We start from the raw sequence: 22,829 nt of genomic DNA, 5'->3' as shown, positions 1-22,829 counted from the left end.
TTTCCTTCAAGGGTTGTTCTCTCGATCCTCGGAGCAGAGCCTATTTTCTCTTCCCACGTAGGCACCCCGCTGTGTAACGGAAAAGCGCGACTCCACCGAGTTCCCACCACCACCCGAAGACGGAGGGAAAGTTAGACGCCGATTCGCGGGGGCGTGCGTGCATCGGAAGGACGGCCTACCGCTTGGATCTGATGCGTCCTTCACCCTGATTGGACTACGAGGATCTATGGGAGGACTAGGAGGATTTGGCCAACGACTTCGGCGAGGACCTCGGAGGTGACTTCGAAACGCTACGATTTTTCTTATGTCATTGCGTCTCTAACCGGCCTTCGGACCAGTAGAATAAAGTACGAAGTTACCTAACGAAAGAGTTCTCTTGTCTAGTTTTATTAAATTCCCACACTCCGACAAGCAGAGCGGTTCTGCGCTCCACGGGCACCAACCCGCGTTCTTATCTCAAATTCCCCGCTAAAATACGCGACAGTTCCAAAATACGTGAAAGAACGTGATAAACGGTGATTTCTCTTTTCAAGAAAAATCGAACATGTGAAACGATTTCATCGTGGAGTTTTTATTTACGAAAAAAACAATATTGAAAATATATTACTTAAACATTGACTTTATGAATATTTGTTCAAATTTCAATTTTTAAGCAGACAAGAACCTTGAAATCGAAGGTACGAAAACACGTTGCATTCCTTTTTTGTCTCGATTTGTGCTACATACATAATTTGTAGTATTTTGTTTAGGTTCAATTCGTGCACCAATTTTTTCTTCAGTAAACAGAAAAAATTCTCAAGCTATAAATTTCTGACTACGAAACATTAACGCATACATACAATCGTAGGAACGACGGAACCTAATGAGTACAATCCTTTCTTTTAAGTCTAGTGACTCGAACAATTATCACGTGATCGTTCGGTCGTTGCTACTTGTGTATTTACCGTACATTTCGAATACGAAGTAGAATAATTACGCGAACGTTAATAAAAAGTCAGAAGCACTGAAAACATTTGCTTAAAGGATTGCACAAATGATAATTCGTCAGAATTAATAGTAAGGATTTCTGGTCGTTCGCGTATAACGGAATTTGCCAATCATCATCGTCTAACGAATTTCGTTGCGCACACTGCAGGAATTCAGGCGTATACATAAAGGCACCGCGATGATTCTTTTCTAGGATACGGATACGTTCCGAATTTGCTCAAATCCATTGACGAACGTCACCGTATTTCCGTCGGAGTTCCGTGTGTCGAATAGAGAGAGAAACGAATTTGTCCTCGTTATCAGTGAACTTCGGAACACGCCCCACGCTGTTGAAATCAAACCGGCCGAACCCAACCCCCCTTTGATATGCATAGAACGTAATGTGTCATCTTTCACGTGTTTCCGTGAACCTTTCATAGAAAAACCGGACCGTCGAAGGGAGCACGACGCTGATAGATTTCAGTCGGGACGCGAGATTCTCGTAGCTTCTTTGCAAGATGGTGAGCACTTCTTCTCTAACCGTGAAAAATAGGTTATGGCGATTTGTATTTTTCAATAAGATAACATTCCTCATCGATGAGACAGAATGTTGATGTGACGAAGATTTTGTTTACCTTTCGACAGTTTATTTCTTATACAAACACATAATTAATGAAAGGATAGTCGGGATAATTTTACAGTCACGGAGATAACGTGAAATGTTGCAACCTTAGTTTCTCTCTTTTTACAGTCGGAAACGTTGAAGCCTTATCTGACAGCAGTGAGGCGGACGCTTACAGCCGCAATGTGTCTTGAGAATTTCTCGTCCCAAATTGTTGAGAGGCACAATAAACCTGAAGTTGAAGTGAGAAACAATAAGGAGCTCCTTCTGACTCCAATATTGATAAGTAGAAACGATAAGGAAAAGGTGCTGATCGAGTCCAGTATAAACAGTATGAGAATAAGTATCGCCGTGAAACAGGCAGACGATATGGAGAAGATTTTGTGTCATAATTTCACAAGATTCATGACAATGAGAGCAGAACATTTTGTTATTCTTAGGAGGAAGCCGATAGAGGTAAATATTCTTTAAATTTGCAGAACATTAAACGAGAGAAATTTGCACGAACAGAATTGGTAATGTTGGAATCATTCCGTAGGGTTATAACATTAGTTTTTTAATCACAAACATCCACGTAGAACAAATGTACAAACATAAAATCGTAGACTTTGTCATTCATTTCATGGAAGAAATCGACAGAGAGATCAGTGAAATGAAATTGTCAATGAATGCCAGAGCTCGCATATGCGCTGAAGAATTCTTGAAAAGGGTCAGTATATAATATGGATTAGATGTGACGTGTAATGCCATTTGTTAGAACGACAATTTTCATTCCAGTTTTAATTCCTGGGACACGGCGTGTTACCAACATAGCAATAATTGCAAATGCCAGGTCGCTGAAAGTAACAGTGCCCGTAAACTAAGCTGATTAACGCAGTTAGAAATATTTTTAGGATAACTTCCTAACTTACTTTAAGCGACCCTTTATCCAAATAACAATCCGTGCTGTTTTCCAGTTACAAAATTCATTAAATAAATTTCTCGATTAATCGATGTTATCTCCAGCTGTGTAACGAATAACAAGTCTGACGTACATGTAAGTACAAAATGATATATTAATTGAATGCGTTTTAGCGAATAGCGGGAGATGATCGCGTCGAAAAGAGTGTATTTGTTTCTCCCGAAGAAGGAAACGGAACGGTGAACTGGCATCTGTTTAAAAAGCGTCGTTCTAAAACTAATTTTAATATCCTCTGAATCTGGGATATAAATATCGTACATGATGGAACTGTGAAAACCACTTTATAAATTTTACACGCGACAAAGGTACTTTTCTCGTAGGAATCAGGAATGCCTTTTCGAGTCTAGACTTTTCCAATCTTGTAATCGTCTCATGAATTTTGCATAATCGGTTCATAGTGTACATTTTTATAACAACTTATTGACAATGAAGTTGTTTGTAAACTGTAGATACAGACTGGCGTTTTAAGCGATCTTTTCATAGGCGGATCTTCTTTTTACCAAGGTACTTCGGTAATAGCGTGTACTTTTGCAAGTAAGTCTAGCACAAAGGGAACGAAAATACAGTACGACGCAAGATAGGATGGTTTATTTTGTCGGATACCAGGGAATTTTAAAGGGACATTCCTAATCGTGAAGCCATCGGTTATATTGAGCATTGTTAATACTAAAGTCGTCGTCGAGTCAACTGTCCGATCAGAAATATATCACGGTCAGCGAAAATCATTTCCTTTTATCGTCTTATCAGTGTTCTGGCTGGTTTCGGTTATCTTTCGAGACCGAACGAGCGCATTTATATTTATACTGGGTTTCACACATCCGGCATTTATCGAATGTCGAGCAACGGATGCTCGTTTTCAATCCATTGCCTGGCAAAGCGTTGGAAGAGAACATCCGTTGCGTGGGGCTCGGCAAATAATCAGTGCGTTGAGTCGGCGTTACGGGTAGAGACACGTGTACCCATCAGCGTTTGACGTTACTCGAATAAATCTCTATCCAAACAAGGAATAACAGACGAAATTTTATTCATTATTCGATTATAATTCTTTGATCGTTTATTCGTTCAGTATTATTCGTTTTATTGCTACTTGAAGATTTACTTCACGTAAGATCAACTTGTTCGTTATTCGAAATAACTTTTGCCCAATATCGACACCCGTATATTTTAGATGCATGGGAACTGGGGATCTCTAATTAAATTAAACAGTATACATTTGAAAAATTACTTGTGATTAAATTCTACGGCTAAGGGGTTAAGCGTTATTTAAAATTTCACAAGTATTAGGGTTCTTCCATCGTAAAGAGTATTACAACGCGTTGTATATTTAAAGTGCCGGTCACCGGTGACCGCTGTGGCAGTGAACGTGTTAATCGTGTATGAAATTAATTATACAAATACATAGGTAATTGAAAGAGGTCGTGTTTGGGCTCATTGTTATCGGATAAACCTTGTCAATCTATTTCTAATACTACTATAAAGGTATGAAAAACTATAAAAATTGTAATTTTTATTGGTGGATGAAATTTGATACCATGCGTGTCAATAGCGGAGGTTTAGTCTACGAATGGTACGTTCAGAGTTTGTAATCACATTTTGAGAAAGGGGCAGGACGTTTGTCTGCTGGTTTGTACACTTTTTCCGAAAGGAAAAGTTCGATCGACCGGTTGACTTGACAAGGGGTTTAGTAATTATAAACGCAACTGACGTCCACCGACATTGGATATTGTAATTCGTCGAACAACTGCCAAAACACTATTTAGCATAACTAAGCGACCGAGGGACTGTAATTACGATTGTCTTAATCACTACGGTAGCGCTAAGGAGCTAAGAGGTACTTTTTATTGTAATTATGAAGGAAAGATATCTTTATCACGGCATCGTATATGTATGTATATACTATATACGAACAGAGTATCACGCGTTTATCGAATTTTCACTGATTTTCATCGAACGTCAAGTTAGAACACGAGAGAGAGCGCCGCGATATCTCTGGTTTTCAATTTTGGTAGATAGGTTTCGATTACGTACCTTTTATTTTTCTACGTGTTCTCCTTTTACACGATCAAACATTTTGGCAGGCGTTTGGTCGTAAACGCTGTAGCAATTACATAAAATGTTGGATCATTTATTGGATCAACTACGAACAATGAAACGGTGGGTGTGTGCGTGAAGCGTGCAATTCCTTTTGCATTTATAAAGTTCTATTTATCTTACGGATTATTGTAACCATATGATTTAACACTAATGTAAATATAAATAAACGAGAAGAAGCATCGTCAGGATATACCCGCTTTATCCTCAAAATATCCTGGCAATAGTCACGAACCGTCCAATTTTAAGTTCAATCAATGAATCCATACTTTCTTCAGATCTTAGTTTAGCTTTTGTTATGGGAAAGTTTTTTTTTTGAGATGGTAACTTTTAGATGAAAAATTCCTTTAACCCTGTGACTAGCACGATTTGCAATTTTTAACTTGCAAGCTCGAGTCTGATCCGACGGGTTTCCGTTTTCATATTTAAAGTTACATTCATAAATTTATGTTGAATTTGAGTAACGTAACGATACGAATATCTGTTTAATTCGATCGTTTGAGAGATGAAAACAATTCCCTTCTTCGTACTGCACGGTTTTGTAGCTTCGAACAAAAAACTGATCGGTCGGAGGAAGTTAAAAGCCGCGTTGAATCGTTCCGTCCGCAAAGGGATTTTTTTTTTAAATTGCATCGTTTAAAGAGCGTCCAGATCGTGGTTCAGATAATTGGATGCTTAGGCTGCGAACGATTTAACGCGGCGCTCTAATCGACGATTTCAATTCTGGCCGAGAGTTTCCCGGTCGGGTCGCAGTTGTAACGCAAATGTTGTTTCGGTCGCGATCCTGCGCCTCCGCGGCTGCAACGTGCCGTGCAAAGCACAAAGGCCTCCTCGAATCACGGAATCCGTCACGTTCGCGGTGACACCTCTTTTCACGGAGAAGGGTGCCCCCGGTAGAGACCAGTCTCACGGGAATGCCGTTCACCAGCGGCAGTTGGTGAGTTTTCCGGCCACGAGGCATCGCGACGTCTTCGCGCGTTTCGAACAGTTCACTCGCGTTCCGTGATAACAGTGATTTCCTATCCCGTGCGAAACAAAAAAACGATTCTCCGTTACACGAGGATCCTCCGCAAGAGTAGTCGAGTCGTGACAATTCTGTACCCGGGACTTTCCGTTCTTTGAGATTAAAAAGGAAAAATAAAGAAAAATTAGTTGGACGAACGAGAGAACAGGAAAGTAGAAGCACCCGAACAGAATCCACGGCGGGGAAAGTTTTAAGCCCGCGGTCGTCTCGCGACCAGTTACGAACTTTCTCGAGCTCGACGCGGGGGAGGTGGCGGTTTTAAAGGGGGCGCGTAATCTCGTTTCGCGACGGTCGCGACTTGGAGATTACCGCGCGTTATTTTCGAGGGTAGAGCCTCGTCCCGGAAGATTGTTGACAAACTTCCGCGGCGGAGGGCGCGTCGTTTGGAACCCCTAAACCCCCGAGCTCGGTCGACGTTCGCCCGTAACGGGGGGTTTTAGACTCGTTGATCCTCGGCAAAGGCCACCTCCCCCCACCTTCGATCGCGGAGAAAAGGGTGGAACTCGGTTGCTAGTGGAGACCTTCGAGGCCCACTAGCGCTAATTCCTAACGAGCGCCCAAAAATACACGCCGGAGGGACTGGCTGCGACACTGCTGGGCTCTAGATAGCACGCGAGGAAGAGGCAGGTAGACGAAAACGAGCCGGATAAATAGAAGCTTACGATTAGCGCGCCAGTTTTCCTAACTTCTCTCCGCCTCTGGTTCGTTTCACCCTACCTCTCTCTCTCTCTCTCTCTGTTAATGTCTATACCTAACACGAACACGAACACAAACGAACATTCGTACTCTGAAATCGAAAATAATACGCAAAAGTGTATTGTGTTATCAAAATTATTAGATCTACGAATTAACTTTCGGCCTTCCTTTGGTCTTACGCCAGAGTATGGTTAAAAATTTGCATTTCTTGAAATCCACCCTTCAATTTCTATTTCGTATTTAGTAGTATTATTTTTCTCTTTCTTTTCATTGTCAATTATCATGCAGCTGTTTAGTCCCCTTTTTAAACAAAGATGGCGGTTTTTGACGAGGCTTTGCAGTAGTAGTGGTAGTAGACAATAATAGTACCAAGAGTAAGTCGCTTTTCATTCCAATGCAAAAATGACGATTTTGCTCAATTTTAACTCGTTCCTAAGATAGGAATGCGTTCGTTCGTGCTCGCGGTGCCGTCCACACCAAACGATAAGTGTTCGTTCGCCTCGATCTACTGCATACCCTAATCTTGTTACGCTAATTTTAATTTTTTTTTACCATCGTTCCTTATTTCGTTGATATACTCAGTATCTTTCGATATTTTCGCGGTATTTAGGACGTTCGGTCGAACCTCGTTTAATTAAAACTTTCTTTAAATGGTCTTGACACGGCGAACGTTTGATCGATTTGGTCGGTATACTCGTGCTCGGTCGGTCATCGTCAATCGTGTCCCGGTTTGCGCGTAGTGGATTCGATTACTTTGATCGTGTCGGTTTCGCGGCGGAGCATCTTGTTCCGTAAACTTGCTCCGTTAGAATATTGTTATTCCTTAAGTTTGCCACGTCTCTCGTCGTCCTATCTTTCTTTCTCCGTCGTCGTCCGGACGCATCGAGGCGTCCTCGCGGCGCGCTCCCGGCGAGCTTGCGCGACGCCGGTGCTTTTTACGCCGACGCCGACGCCGACGCAGCGCCGGTGGCTCGGAGTCGGCGTAGTCTGGGGCCTGGCGTCTCTCGAACGGGAACGGGAAGCTAGTAGGAACCGAGAAGGAACAACCCGGTCGACCGTGGTCTCGTCGTCGTCGTCGTGGTCGTTGTCGTCGCGGTGGCTGAGACGGACGGGATAAGCCACGGGTTCGCGCGAGAAAAAGGGGTCGAATCGAGGGATAAAAAAGTCTGGTAATAAAATAGGGTTGCATAAAAGTCAGAGGATTCGGCGGCGATAAAGTAAAAAAATATAAAGAGAAAGAGAGAGGGACGGAAAGTCGCGTGTAAGGGTTAGCTGGCCGCGAAGGAAGGAAGGAAGGGAGAGGAGTGGGAAAGAGGAGTCAGAGGGAGGAGGAGGGTAGGGAAAACGGCGAACCACGGAGGAGAGGGGTTAGGGATAGCGAGAGCGAGAGGGAGAGAGCGCGAGTGCGAGCGAGCGAGCGAGCCCCGTCTTGCGTGGCACGAGAGAGCACAGAGAGGGCCTAAAGTCGAGAGTCAGGAGTTGTGGCTCGTGGTTAGATAGGATGCGTGTGCCTGGGTGCGGTGTTCCACCACCACCCGACAACCGACGGTTCAGCAACGACGCGACCACCATCAGCAGCAGCAACATCGTCAGCTTAGCGACCGGTTCCGCGGTGACGACCGAACAGTCCCGCGTGAAAGCGAACCACGCCGATAGGTGCGCGATCGCGCGCGATCAGGGGAGGAACACGCCTCGCGGCGGTCGCTGGACACCGGACCAACCGGACGACCGTGACGACCGTCCGACGCCGAGGACAGCCGCGGCGACCAGGCAACCGGCCAGTCAGAAACGAAGGCAGCGACCACCGTCGCGCGACGCTCGGACGACCCGTTTACGCTTCTGCGGTGATTCGAAACCGTCCCCGAGTCGTCCGGTACGCTGGTCCAGTTCCTGGTCCACCCGGTGCGACGCGTAGTCCGCGATTACAACCTGCTCCGACTCTGCTACCTTTATCGCTGATCGTGGACGCGACGCGACGTCAGGACGACGCTGTCCGCGGGTATCCGCTCGCTGGAGGACCGTCAGCGCGGTGCAAGCCGGCTTCAGCCTGTGCCACAGCCGACGTCCCAGCTACTCATGTTCATCCCGGACACTCTGAGGAGCTGCATGGTGGAACCGGATGTCTCGACTTACCTGCAGGCCCCTTCCGTAGGACAGGTGGTTCGACTTTCCCCCTTCTTTTTCGCCACCAACAGAACCAGTGCTCCTCTAGTTTTCTTTATGGTTCACGCTTCCTGGCTGAGCTTAATACGCTTTTTAACGCTTCCGAGAGTGGTTGGTGTTTATACCGTGCCATGCCGCAGCCGCGCTTTTCACCGACTCGACGTGCCGTGCTTTCACGCTTCCGCGACCCTCTCACGTGTTTTCCTTTCAAGGGTTTACTTTCGGGGACTCTTTTTGAGCTAACTTCTGTGCCTGTCGTGTGCTGGTTTCACGAGTTTCCCTCCTACGTCCTTTTACCTAGGTACGTTTTCCTCTTGGACGTCTCTCTCCACGCGCAAACCTTCGTTTTCTCTTACACCGATGCTTGGATAACTAAACTGGACACTATACGCTCCCGTCTTTAGCCATCGGCTGTTAATATTGACTACCATCGTGACGAGTGTCGATCGAGTATTGCCGATGACAACCGATCGAAAGTGGCTTGCAGTTAACCGAGCATCGTTGTACGGGAGTTTTTCGAGGGTTTTCTCGCGATAGTTTTCCTCGTTCGGTAGCGACGGGCGAAGGGATTGGAGGAGGTCGGTGGAACACGTGCGACTCGCGTGCACCAGCGTCGTGTTTTCCACGCCGCGATTATTGCGACGCGTGCGGAGAGACGTAAACATCGGTGTTTTGCCGCGAGAGAGAAAGAGACAGAGAGAGAGAGAGTGAAAACGGTTCCCGGCGGTTTTCGAGGAAACTCACGAAGCCAGTGATTCACTCGTTAAATTATGCTAACGCCGTGCTCGTCGCTCCGAGATAGAGTTTCTCGATATTCAGCCGCGAAACTCGATCGAAAATCCGTGTCCCGAAGACAATTTTTACAAATTCTAATCGTATTTGCTTGTCTCGGTCGCTGTCAATTCTGGCAACACTCTCGCGTCTTTTTGCGCTTTTTAGAACGATCGAACCGACGCACATGACTAAGATCCTGCTATTTTATTCCGCTTACGTCTTGCTCTTGCATAGGAATAGAAGGAATATCGCTTAATGCGAATCGCTCTTTTCATTACCATACTTTCTGTTGCTGGTTCGGTAGAAATATGCCTAGCGATTCGATAGACGACTTTAATCTGGCCAAGATAAGGTTCCCTTTATCGCAGAAAAGCATGTTATTTGGGCAAATGAACTACCCTTTGGTAGAAATAGAATAGAACATGAGGTTTGGCAAAATGTTTACGTTACTATAAAAACCAAAAAAATCAATTGTTTCGCTAACAATTAGAGTTCTGAAATATGCTTAAATATGAAACTATTAGCCAAAATTTTAAAAAACATTTCTTTCGTTAGAGTTTTAAAGGAAAAGTCCCCGGTGCAAAGGATTAAAAATGTTATATTTATAGAGCGTGGCGTTTGTGTGTGACGCGTAGCGGCGAACGCGTTAATAAAACGGCAGACGCGTTGCGGGCAACGTTTAATTCGTCGAACAAAAGGCGCTTTCGTAAGTTTTCTCGGGAGGGGAAAAGAAAGAAGGGAAGAGGGACGGAAAGAGTCTGGTCGAAAGAGGATTAACATAGGGGGTGGTGGTGTGTCGGGCTTATTACGCGTCGGGGTGCCGGTGGCGTCGGGAAGGCAATATTCTCGCGATGCGAGGCGATCGGCGACGCGCGACGTGTAAATACCGATGCACGTATAAACGCGTCGGGACGCGTATAATGGCGTCGCGCACGCGAACCTGTCCGGATTGTTCCGCGTGCTTGTCATATCCCGATCGCAGCCGAGTTCCATTCCCCCGGTTCGCTCGTCAGCTGATTTTCAGCAATGCAGCTTTCGTTTTCGCGGCGTCGCGTGCACGCGCGCGCTCGACCGCCACCGGGACTCCGCGGCCGGTCTCTAATTATGTAAGGAAACGCCTATTTATACCGATAATCACGAAATGTTACGTAACCGAGCGACGGGGGACCGCCGTCACACGTTCCGAGCAATCTCATTTTTTTATATTTAGATTGTACTTGTTCGGTCCGCCCTTCTGCCGCCTCGATCTTACGCTCGATCCCCGACGGTTACGCTTTTCTCGCCATCGTCCTTCGATCGACGCTCCGCGCAGCTCCGTTTGTTTGCTCGATTCGAGTTGTTTGCTTTCTAACAGCCGAACGACGAATTAGAGGGAATTCGACCCAAGATGGATTTTTCCACGGTATTAACTCACCGATGAAATTTTACGCGCCTCGAATCGCCACCAATTTACGAGCCACGGTCCATAAGTTCGTACAAATTAGTTTGCTTGTCCCTAACATCAATCAAATAACTTGGGATCCAAATCTCATATGCGCAAACGAGGAATTTCCAAGACCGAAATTGATTAAAAAGATTAGTAATCAGGGAGGTTGCCGATGAAACGGAAAAATCACAAAGACGTGACAGCGGCTGTCAAAGCGTAAACGCTTACTTGGAAGGAATTCGATCGAGAAAAGAAGGCTCGAAGGAGCAAAGATCCTATTGCGACTCGGTACAATTAGGTGTACGCTTAGGGAGTCGCCTCGAGAACTTTTTGCCGCGACGATCCGGAATTTCGTAGCCCACTTAGGCGGTGAAATGTCGCGTGGATATAGCCAGAGGAGGTTCGTTGTCCTCGTGGAACCCGCGTCCTCGTCTCCAGCAAACTTAGAACAGTCATTAGTGCGGCGAACACGATATTTACTCTGGGGTGGTGTGCTCCGATATGTCGGCCGCGTGCATTACCGCCGCGATTCCTGTCTCTCTGATCCTCGATCACCGGGGGAAAATGTATTCTTGAGAGATCGCGAGCAATCCAAATTATTCGCGTAACTATTTTACCAAATGCCAGCATCGATCAAAGACTCGTATTTTAATCGGGAAAATCGATTGAAAATTCCGATCCTTTTTTAAATCACCAACGTCTCGAATATTTTTATACTCTTCATAGCACGATAGTCGATCGCATTATGAAAAAGTACAATAGAAATAGATACCTCGAATAATAAAATATAGATGATCGGAAAATTACTATGAAACTTTCGAGAGATTTGATCCCATTTTATTCTCACCTTAAGTCTAGGAAGATCGGATTGCAATTTACGAGACTCGTCGAGATTTAATATCCTCGTGTATATCTTCAGGACGTCAGCAGAATCGAGTCCGCTTTATTTTTGGTCCGTTCTATTCCCTTACGCATCAATCTCCTTAGACGTTCGAACTTTAATGCTTCGTTTATCGGAAATCAGTATTTTCGAACGTTTCGATGTCTCCTTCCGGTGGTCTTCGTCAGATACAAAAACACAGACAGATTGCAGAAACATTTTACTTCTCAATTCTGAACATAGAAATAGGAGTCGACCTTCCGATGGCCTTGAGAATGTTTTCTTATTATTTTCTATTCTCTAGACTGACATCCCTCCGTATCGCGCCAAAGTATTCTTCTCGCGAAAAATCATACTCGCATCTTAAAGAACGCGATTTGAATGGAAGCTCGAAAAAGTTCGGTCCAGGTTGATGGAATATTCCGTCTAGATTCCTCCGACGGAGACGTCGTATCGTCGCGAAGGATTCCCGGTTCCAAAAGTGTCCGAGAATTCGGGGGTAGGTGAGCCAATCTGTTTTATCTGTGAGAACCGGTCGGGTGCTCGTCCAAGCATATAGAGAGGCGAAGGGTCGTATCAAAAATTGCGGACCGTGTCTGTATGGGGTGGTCCATGCATAACGCGTTTCCATCTACGCGGAGGTCTATGTCAGTGTCTATCTTAGGCGTCCGTAGAGGAGTTTGGCTATCGATCGGCTTCGCCAGCAGCCGCGTGCTCGCCACCCCTTCCGTCTTGCTCTTTTTCTTTCTCTTCTTCCGCTTGTTCCGGCCGCCGGCGTCGCTTCTTCTCACCCTCTCTTCTTGTTCCTCTTCCTCCACGGTCCGGCGGAACAAGCCACGCGGACCGGCCCGCAAAACACGCTCCTACGAACGTCCGACATCTCGCTGTCCGTTTCTTATTGCGGACTCCGCGTCGGGACTCATCCCCTGATCCACCCCCTGCCACCCCTTCCATTCCTTCCCCAGTGTCTGCCTACTTTGTTTCCGGGGAGGAAGAGTTGTCGTCGGGTCTTTGGAACGCTTAACCCCGCGACGCGTGATCGCGACTCTCCGGGAATTTATGGGGGGATGAGTTTTCCGGGGTCCTGGTATTCGCGAGCGGAACGACGCTTTTCGAATCGTCGAGGCTCTGGGTCTTGTTGCTGTTTACTGGTACCGACTAGGCTGCTTTGTGTTTCCCTTGCGCGATAATGTCTTCTACATTTTTATTCACAAGAGATTGGAAAGACAATTTTTTTAATCCCTCGTGAAAATATTTCACTCGTATTTTTGTATCGCGACTCTCCGGGAATTTATGGGGGGATGAGTTTTCCGGGGTCCTGGTATTCGCGAGCGGAACGACGCTCTTCGAATCGTCGAGGCTCTGGGTCTTGTTGCTGTTTACTGGTACCGACTAGGCTGCTTTCTGTTTCCCTTGCGCGATAATGTCTTCTAAAATTTTATTCAAAAGAGATTGGAAAGACAATTTTTTTAATCCCTCGTGAAAATATATCACTTGTATTTTTGTATCGGCAATCGTGCGTGGTAAAGGGGTGAAAATTACTTTTAGAGTCGTCAGAGGCAGAGTTGAGAAATTATTGATAAATTATTCTACGGATTTACCCAATAAACGATATGTTAAAAATTTAGCGGATTTAAATATGCGGGACAAACGGGTCAATAGGTCCTCGCAAGGCTAATCCATCCGTTAGAAAATCGTTTGTTCAAGAACTGTCATGCTACTTGGCTGAAATATGGTGGTGCACCGCCATGCATAAATCACACGCGACGTACAACATCCAATGGCGCACCACACTAAATTGAGATGTAGAATTTCTTACGAGAGATCAAAATCTGATTTCCAGTTTAAAACTATCCCACCGAGCCCTGATTGAGTATTCCGGTCTTTTGCAATATAAAATCAATTAATGATTACCTATTCAAGAAATTAATAGGAAAAAGGAGTTACCGAACGCTGCATACAAACTTTATATCAGAAGATCTATACGTTGCAAAATATTGTGAAACATTTCCAGGCATCTCAGATGCCTAGTTTTTGACTTTTTTTGCTGAAATTAGAGAACAGTTGTAGGAAGATTCCTAGTATTTTTTTTTAGAGCGTAAGGAAACAATTTTTGTTTTCGTACCTGTTTTCTCGGCGAGTATATCGAGGCTTGACGAATCGATTCGCCTGTTTGCCCGCTACGCGAACGTTTAGCTGTGTTTTTTCAGCTTCTATAGAATCGAACGTTGATTCACAATGCGAGACTATTTTTAGCGTTTCGAAAAACTCGGCTCCATTGTTTTTTCGCGGGTTTATTGACGCGGAAAGCGGTGGGCAGGACAGCAGCCTCCGCGGGGGATTAAAACGTGGGAAGAATCAATTGTGCCGAATTGCCTTCTTTATCGAGTTTCGCGCAATTTGCTGATCGTCCCTTGGGATTCCCTTGTTAGGCTCCATCCTCCGGTGTCGCAGCGAAAATTTCACTCTTCTGACACCTGACGAATAACGGCCTATTTTCTTTACAACTACAACAACGATAAAACTAGAATATGTCTATAGAGGCATCGACTGAAAACAACTTCGAAATTGTGCAATTTTAGGGATATTTTCTAGATCTATGCGTTTCCTGTTCTGGATAGCAAAAATGGAAAAACGATTCTTCTTCCAGAATAAGATCATTTAATTTTGCTGTTTTACTAAAGGTTCTGTCCATAGTAGTGAATTATTGTACGAATCTATTCGGTTATTTGAACTGTCTGTTCCCGGTTGAATAGTAAAAATAAGGAACAATTCTTCTACCAGAATAAGATCATTTAATTTTGCTGTTTTACTAAAGGTTCTGTCCATAGTAGTGGACTATTGTACGAACCTATTCGGTGATTTGAACTGTCTGTTCCCCGGTTGGATAGTAAAAAGAGAAACAATTCTTCTACCAGAATAAAACTATTTGATTTTGCTGTTTTACTAAAGGTTCTGTCCATAGTAGTGGACTATTGTACGAACTTATTCGGTTATTTGAATAGTCTGTTCCCGGGTTGGATAGTAAAAATAGAAAAACGATTCTTCTACCAGAATAAAATTATCTAATTTTGCTGTTTTACTGAAGGTTCTGTCCATAGTAGTGGACTATTGTACGAACCTATTCGGTTATTTGAACTGTCTGTTCCCCGGTTGGATAGTAAAAATAGTAATACGATTCTTCTACCAGAATAAGATTATTTAATTTTGCAGTTTTACTAAAGGTTCTGTTCATAGTAGTGGACTATTGTACGAACCTATTCGATTATTTGAACTGTCTGTTCCCCGGTTGGATAGTAAAAATAAGGAACAATTCTTCTTTTAGAATAAAACTATTTGATTTTACTGTTTTACTAAAGGTTTTGGACTATTGTATGAACCTGCTCGGTTGGGTTCGTATAAGTGGAGTTGCAAGTTTAGCCAGTTGCGTGGGACACCCTGTAGAAAGCGTGGCTCACGATCCGCGAGAAAGGACCGCGAGCCGGAGGACGCATCGCGTCGAAGAGTGGCGTAGGAGGGAGGGTAAGCACGGCGCTCTCGAGAGAGGGACGGGCAGAAAACGATGATGTGAAGGAGGAGGAGGAGGTGGTGGAGGAGTTGGTCGTTGGTCGAGAGGAGGAGGGGAGGGGTGTAGAAGTTGCGTCGGTTCGAGGGCAAATCTAGTAAGCTAGGACAGAGGCTATTAATAACTGTTTGGGGTGCCGTACCTGGCCGCCGCGCGGTGCCTTCGGCGCGCGTCCAGATACGCGCGTCCCGACGGCCGGCGTCTCAGTGTCGTCGCGACGACCGACGTCGTACCCGTCGTTCCGACGTCGACGGCCCTCCCTGGCGATTCTCCGTGCCTCGTATCAATCTCGTGCTCGTTGATTTTATCTCGGTTATCCGTCGCGTCGGTTGTTTCTTCGCCGTTGGACATCTCGGTTTCCCTGGTCGCGTCGCGCGTTAAATTCCAAGGAAGATTGGAGTCGAACGGTGCACAGTGCGCTCGGTCATCGAGAGAACCCATTGGCAGGCTACCAGATCCTCGGATCGAGCGGATCAGTGTCGAGGCCCGCCGTACCGCCGATTAACCCCGTACCCTGTGTAATCGAAACGATCGGATCAGTGACTGAGGAATACCGCGCCGGTGGTTAATTCGCTACCGGGAACACCAACGGTTCGTTCCTCCCCGGAACGACCGGCGAGGATCAGCTGATCGCGCGACCCGCGGCTGGAAGTCGATCTCGCCTTCTCGTGGAAATCGGCTAACGGCTCGAAACCACACACGCACACACTATCTCTCTCTTTTTCTCTCTTTCTCTCTCTCTCTCTCTGTCGTCAGTAAGTAGCCAGAAAATTCGGTGATCGAGGACTTTCCAGCGACTCGGTTCTTTTTCTTTTATTCAGCGGCGATTCGCTTCCAGTACGAAACTTGATCGTGGTCGAGCGAAACGAGAGCGGTCCGTGACGATGATTAACGTGTTCATGGTAGACCTTTGACACGATAGAGATTGCGTGTCGGAAAAGTAGCAAATCCTTAGAATGATCTAGGGGGAACGGAATTAATACGCGACAACCTATAACGCGGTAATGGTACTTGTTGCTGAAAGTCTACATCGAAAGCATACCGCGATAATATTCCTTTCGTGGGATTATACATTGTATATCGAAAAACTAGCAAACACGATTTAACTTTAAGATCAGGATTTGTAAGAAAAGGGTACCCACAACCTATTATGGTGCTTGTTGCGGATCGTTTGGACGAGTCGGTTGTTGAGGAACTATAGGACTGTGCATTTGAAACAACGTGACGTATAAAAGTTTGATAGTGTTTGTTAATACGATTGGATACGTGGACGATGTAACTCGGAATAGGAATAGTAAGTGCAGGACAAGTACCATTTGTGGACTCGTAATAACGAATAGAAATTTTAATTTAAACGCAACGATTTTAACGCGATTTTCGTTTCCCGCGGAGGGCGCGCATTTTGATTCATTTTTCACGGGACGGGAGGATAAAAATCGTCGTGAAAACGTAGTCTCCGTCAACGCGACGCGATAAACAAGTCGCGGGGTGCAGAATCCGCGCCGATTTATCGTCGACAACTACGCACCAAAGCTCGCCTTGCAAATAGAAGCTTCGCGCGACACGTGCGCTCGTTCGACGCCCTCCGAAACTCTTTAAACTTTACGAATCCGTATAAACGTCTATAATTTTCTCGAACGCTCTAACTTCGAAAGATTTAAATGAGAATAACTAAAAATATATCGAGTTTCGTAATCTACCCCTATACAAAGTTACAGTTAAATCGGAGTCCGGAAGATTTCGTACTCGGGTTGTTAACGAAGAAAAAGTTCCGGGCGTGGGTGTAAATCCGAACGCAAACTTCCCAATTTTCCGAATTCATCGTCATCGATTGCCATGCGCTAGTTTATCCGTCCTTGGGACGTCGAGAAGCAGGGATAAATCTTCTCTAGGGTCCCTCTAGCACGGCCAGAAGAAACTTCGAAACGTCGCTGTCAATTTAAGCGCGAGATTCGCAATTTTTAGAAATTTATCGCCGTCGATTGCCACGTAACGGGTTATCTGATTCTGGAACGTTGAAATCCTGCACGGAATCGCCCCGGAAAGTTCCCTTTGCTCGAATAATTTGCATTCGCCGCATTCTTTCCAGCACGTCAGAAAATTCGCGATCTTTCGATCGATGCGAGTCAATTTTTGCGAACGATTAATTTACTTCTGCGATCCGTTCGTCCTCAAATAAATGATTTACACGCGTTTGCGAAGACCGCAGTGTAATTTTCTATCGATTTGAAAGTTCGCACTTTTGCGTATATCCTCTTTGCCCCCGCGTCCTTGCTCCGGTCTTGGTCTTTTCCTTTTCCGCGATGACGACGTCGCTTTAGTGCCTTTGATTTTCGTTCGCGTCCGAAAATAACGGCGTGTTGTATGGATACGCGTACCCACACGAGCCTACGTGCAAACCGAAGCGTTACGCACGCGACAAAGCGAGCGAACGCAAACGACTCGTCGCCATTTTCGGCCTGAAAACCATTTGCGATCTCGGTGGTGCATTTCTTCCTGACTCGTGCATCTCCATCATAAAACCGTGTTTACTAGACTCGATTATTTGGAAACAGGGTGCAATTGTACAGTTATCATTTGAAATATAATAATTAACCCTCGTCCAGCGGATTCTGGGTCCATTTGGACCCGTGGGAACAGTTCGTTTCAGTGTCGTGAAGTGCTAGTTTTTATTTACCAGAGGATGTACAAATATATACTAAAGTACGAATTCAATTGGAAACCTTTTACTGGAGCTGGGAATAATAACATTCAGATTTGGATTTAAATGGACCCGCTAAGACGTTCGAGGGTTAAAATACGAGTACGTGGAAACTCGTAATCTTCTCTATTCTGGCTAGAATAGAAGAATACTTGTGCACCGCTGGAAAGGCATAAAACAAATTTGTTTACACTGAGTTTCAGTTAAAGGGGTGGTGTTGTAGAACAAACGAAACTTTTTCGAAAGACGTTTTCCTTTCGCGAGCCACGATCAAGTTTCTCAACGAAATCGATAAATCGTCAAATCGGGATCCGTTTTCTCGCAACAGAATCGACCGTTTAAGGATCGGAAGCTAGGATCCGAGCAGGACGCAAGGAGGGAGCCGATAAATTCATCAGGAAAAGAGTCAACGGGAGAAAGCTGAGCGAATCTGTACTCCGAGAGCCCGAAGAAAGAATCGAGAATCGATAGATCGAAGGGTCGGCGGAGAGTTTTGCGCGGGAAAGGCGATAAAGGAGGAGATCGAGCCGACTCGGGTCGGTTCGTCGGACTGATCCAGGCGAAACAGAGGGGAGGGGAATAGAGAGAGAGACTGTCGGTGGTGCAGATGAGGCCACGATCAATCTGCGACAGGGTGGCGGAGGAGTATTGCGACCCTGACGGTTGTTACTGCGAGAATCGGTGCTTCTGACAGCCGGACGGCAGGAGGGACAGACAGACGGTAGTGTGCCACAGCAGCCGCAGTGCTTGCGAATACTCGATGGTTCGTGTCGTTTGACGCTTGTTCACAGCCCACCCTCGTGTTCTTCCACCCTCCCCTTTGCCGTTGCTCTTCCCTGGCTCCTTGTACTCGTTGCTTATTCCGTGAGATCGTAATTGCCGGTCCCTGGGGACGACTCGACGAAATTACCGAGCAAATTCGGTACAGTTTGCCTCGACAGCCATCGCGGGGACAAAGAAAAATCACTCTTGAGTTAGGGTTTACTGAGATCGAGTACTCTCTAATAAAAATTGTAAGAAATTATTCTCGGTTTCTATAAACAACCTTGAACAGTCGGTCAAGCAGATTTCTAGATATCCTGGACACCATTTTGAAAATTTGATTCTTTCAAACGTACTCTGCAGAGTGTCCCTTTAATTATGTCAGTTTTTCGCGCGATACATTTTACCGTGGGAAAGTCGGGAGAAGGGCGGGAAAGAGTATCTCGATTCTCGAACGCGTCCTTCGCGCGTCATTAACCAGTCGATCAAGCACGTCGTTACAACCCGACGGCTTTCGCTCGGCTGCACGGGGTTAGGTTCGTGTGGGAGGAGATGAGACTGCACGTACGTTATTGTTCCAACGATGAATATTCCGCGGGCGCTCATTTTCATGCGAGAGTGCTCCATAGAGAAGTCGGGTCGTCGATATACGCCCGAAAATTGATCCTCCCGTAAAATGATGTTTACATCCCACTCCATCGTCACGGGGGAGGATTCTCTATGGCCACCCGCATTTGCTTCACAAAGGGACACGAGGATCCATTCTTCTCGGAGATTGTGCAAAAGCTCGATCCTCGACCTACAATCGACGAACGGGGGTGGAGCTTGGTCTTTTTTTTTTTTATTTTCCTCTTTTTACTCTCGTCCTGCGACCGGAAAGGGGGGGATTCATCGACGTTTCGGCCCCGGAAGAGACTCGAAAGCTGCGATAAGAGAGAGCCTGGACGAGCTTCCTTCCGACGTCCGCGACCCTTTCTCTTCCGGTTCGCCCCGGGGAAATCGTTCGACGTCCAAACGAGATTCCGACGCGTCGAAAGTGCGACTCGGTTCGTTGTATTGGTTTCGGTTTATTTTCGTCTCGGTCCTCGTGGTCTTCTGCGTTGTCCAGAGTCGGAGAGGGCAGACAGGTGGTTCGCAACAGCCCTTTCAGAGCCAGGGTTTTACTTTTGGAAATTCGATCTTCGCTTCATAATTTATTAGTATCTAAGTGAATTTTTGATTTTGCCAAACCAAACAGTCGCAACTTTAGAGAAGTTAAATCCTTTATATCCTTTAAATACGTGTACGATAATTGCATGCTTCTTTCGATCGATTTCCACAGTTAAACGAAAGCTTCTCCTTTGCATGGTAAAACGAAGTGGCTTGCATGAAACTAATACGCAATCGATGCATGAAAGTAGATGTAAGAAATAAATCACCCCTCGAGAACGAGAGAATCGACGGTGGTCACCAGTGACCGTCGAACCTATGTGACAAATTTTAATAATCATAATTGACATTAAACACATTACAAAATAACAAGCATCGTATCGAAGAATATTTCTATTTCTATTGTGTTTTGAGAGGCAAAATCGTTTCTTGCGTTCTCTCGTGTTCGGGAGCGAACGAAGTAAACATCGTGCAAAGGGAAGAGGCGTGGGGTAGTCGAATCTCGTTCCGGGGGGGAGGGTGGTGGTCGAAAGCGTTCCGGGAAACGCGTTGCTAATCAGTTTGTTATCGTTTGCTCGCAGGATGAGTTCCATCCATTCATTGAGGCCCTCCTACCATTCGTGAAGTCTTTCTCGTACACGTGGTTCAACCTACAAGCTGCCAAGAGGCGTTACTACAAGAAGCACGAGAAGCGGATGAGTCTCGAAGAGGAACGCCAGTGCAAGGAGGAACTCCAGGTGAGTCATTTTAACAATAAACGTATCCCTGTTTTTTAAATATCGACGCTACATCGGACTTTCGATGACTTTTCTCTCGAAAACAAGACTTGCAATATATTCTACAGTTTTCGTTTCTTCATTATATATTTCGGGTCACTTTGTCACCATGAAAATGTAGATAAATTATCTACGAGAACCAGTGTTAATAGTCTTGTCGAGAAAACGAGACAAATAACGATAGGAACCGTAGAAATTCGTAGCATTTAGTAATTATTATTATTAAGTATTATAGTTTAGTTTTTAAATCGCATTTCGGTAAAAGAGAGGTCAGAATATCGGACCAAGACATTTCATTCCCTTCTGGCTACGTTTTAATTATTTTAGTCGAACATCGGTGTAGGTTTTCCGTCGGTGGCATCGAAAATGGCGTCGGAACGGTGTTCGTTTAACGATCGCCGGAGTCGTTAGGTGTAGCGAGCGGTTCGTTTCTAAATTTAAAAGGACCTGTCGTGGAAAGAAAGACTCGTACGTCAGGGCTCGATCGTTTAAAAGAAGGCGAACAGCCATAACGGGGTTCGAGTCGCGATAGTTCTCCGATAAAAGTTCGAGGCAGGCAGGCGTTCGTTAGCCAGCGAAACAAATGTCAGACGGCTGCACGAAAGTCTAACGGTCGGAGGTGTGCTCGCTAATTTCATGGTTAAGAATAAAAATAATGAGGTTTGAGCCTATTTCTGGCGCGAAGCGTCCTCGTGACGCGCACTATCGCTCAACCTAAAGCCAGTAGTTCTCAATCGTCCTATAACGATCGCCATCGGCCCGCTTATTAATAGAACGATCCGTACGAACCGTAGGAAATTAATCGAGTTGTCTAAAATTTCAACAATCGACAAACCAGGCAAAATGCCCGACATCCCACAAAGGAATTTTTCGAAAATTTCAGCCAATATCGCGACGGGAATAAAGTCAAACTCCTTTTAGCTTGGAAGAGCAATTCAGAACCCGAAGATTTATCCGTCGACGTTTCGAGCATACGGCAAAGGCCAGTTCGTTTCCGTTTGTCCTCGTGTTATTAATATCGCATATATTTGTCGATCGATAATCATTCGTCTTCCTCGGTAGGAAAGGACCAATCTTCCAAATGGAATTATTACTTTTTATCTCAAAGGTTACAACTTCTCTAATAGAACTGGAAAATAGGACACGATTTATGAACCGCTGCAATTTCGTAAAGTATAGTCCTACAATAATCTTTATGGGACCAAACCCTTAAATTCAATTTTCTCAAATGCCTTTTTACGCTTTGAAAAGTATTATAAATCGGTCGAACGGGGACATCCCGGGATTCCTCATCGACGCAAACAAGGAATTCAGCGTTCCGTGGATAGAATTCCGAGCTTTTATCGTAATTTCGAGGAGGAAGCAAGAACAACGAACGATCGCGGCCTTTTAATAAAGTGTCGCCGGTAAGAGGAAGCGGTGGTCCTCGAAGGATCTCCGGAAGTCGCGGCGAACTAAGAAAACAGTCAGTCGAGTGTAATCGAAACTTTAGCCGCGAGTAACTTTTCCCCGAAACCCGGCGGAGACTTATCCTCGCGATTAAAACTGTCGCAAAAACTTACCCGGGCGTCCTCGAGACCGCGGTTTCTGGTCTTAGCGTTAATCGATTTACGCTTTAATCGAATGAAACCGCGTACTCGCGATTAATTCGTCCGGTGGAATCTGGGTCTCGTTATTAATCGGACGCGATCAACCTTTTCCCTCTCTCTTCGTTTGAATTGTTTAGTTTAGTTGTCTAATGGACAAAGCACAGTTCTAATTTTTGTTTCTTGGGCTCATGGATCAAACTGTTTTGGAACTGATCGTATTGTGTTTCGCAAAAATAATTTTTTAAAATAAAGTGAATCAGAGATTGGTGGATATCCCGACAACGAAAGTCCAAGGGTGGAATATCATTAAAAATCGTACGATCGGGGGTTGCTGGAAACAGTTTCGTAGCCTCCGGTCGCAGACTCTTCCCCATAGGTTGTTGGATTTAAAACAAAGCGAATAAAAGTCGACGAACTTTCGATATCGAGGTAACTTGGCGCGGCTCGGTTCGACGAGTCATTGACATTCGAATTTTCGGCCGGACCGCAATCTTTTTCCTTCTCCATTTTCCCTGCCCCTATCGTCGCCCCTCTAGGTTCGTCCGTCCGCCGGAAACGTCCGGGGGTTTCTCTTCTATCCACCGCAATTCGTATTCTCCATCGCGACGCCGTTCGATCAATATTTTAATTTCGCGATGCTGCGGTATTTAACGGACGAAAGGACGGACCGACCGACAGACGCGG

At 45.4% G+C, this 22,829-nt stretch overlaps 2 protein-coding genes across 9 annotated transcripts in view; both read left to right on the top strand.

Annotated features, from left to right (window-relative positions):
• Positions 1 to 928: 928 nt before the first annotated feature.
• Positions 929 to 4,825, top strand: LOC122397170 (actin-related protein 2/3 complex subunit 4). Of its 2 annotated transcripts, XM_043396125.1 has the most exons (5): positions 929 to 1,056; positions 1,181 to 1,487; positions 1,718 to 2,044; positions 2,127 to 2,297; positions 2,366 to 4,825. In XM_043396125.1, the coding sequence occupies exons 2-5, from the start codon at positions 1,485 to 1,487 to the stop codon at positions 2,369 to 2,371; spliced, it is 507 nt and encodes a 168-aa protein (XP_043252060.1). In that variant the 5' UTR covers positions 929 to 1,056; positions 1,181 to 1,484; the 3' UTR covers positions 2,372 to 4,825. The 2 variants fall into 2 exon arrangements, with proteins under 2 accessions (XP_043252060.1, XP_043252058.1); XM_043396123.1 differs by lacking the exon at positions 929 to 1,056 and having other exon boundaries at positions 1,111 to 1,487.
• Positions 4,826 to 7,363: 2,538 nt separating this feature from the next.
• The window catches only part of LOC122397486 (nuclear factor 1 X-type), a 78,318-nt gene continuing 62,852 nt past the window's right edge, over positions 7,364 to 22,829 (top strand). For 5 of the 7 annotated variants that reach the window (XM_043396653.1, XM_043396649.1, XM_043396650.1 and 2 more), the window contains exons 1-2: positions 7,364 to 8,517; positions 20,362 to 20,517. In XM_043396653.1, the coding sequence (XP_043252588.1) occupies positions 8,437 to 8,517; positions 20,362 to 20,517 (237 nt within the window). In that variant the 5' untranslated portion in view covers positions 7,364 to 8,436. The other 2 variants (XM_043396652.1, XM_043396655.1) reach the window with 2 other exon arrangements.

Source organism: Colletes gigas, unplaced genomic scaffold (assembly GCF_013123115.1).
Source record: "Colletes gigas isolate AHSC1104 unplaced genomic scaffold, ASM1312311v1 Colletes_gigas_Sc00009, whole genome shotgun sequence".
NCBI lineage: Eukaryota > Metazoa > Arthropoda > Insecta > Hymenoptera > Colletidae > Colletes > Colletes gigas.
The sequence above is the reverse complement of the archived record's forward strand: the minus strand, read 5'-3'. Positions and strand labels throughout refer to the sequence as shown.

Bases quoted from the DNA above. Each gene is read 5' to 3' on its own strand.
- LOC122397170 (XM_043396125.1), top strand. The intron at 2,045-2,126 runs GTAAATATTCTT...ATCATTCCGTAG, and splicing joins TTAGGAGGAAGCCGATAGAG to GGTTATAACATTAGTTTTTT.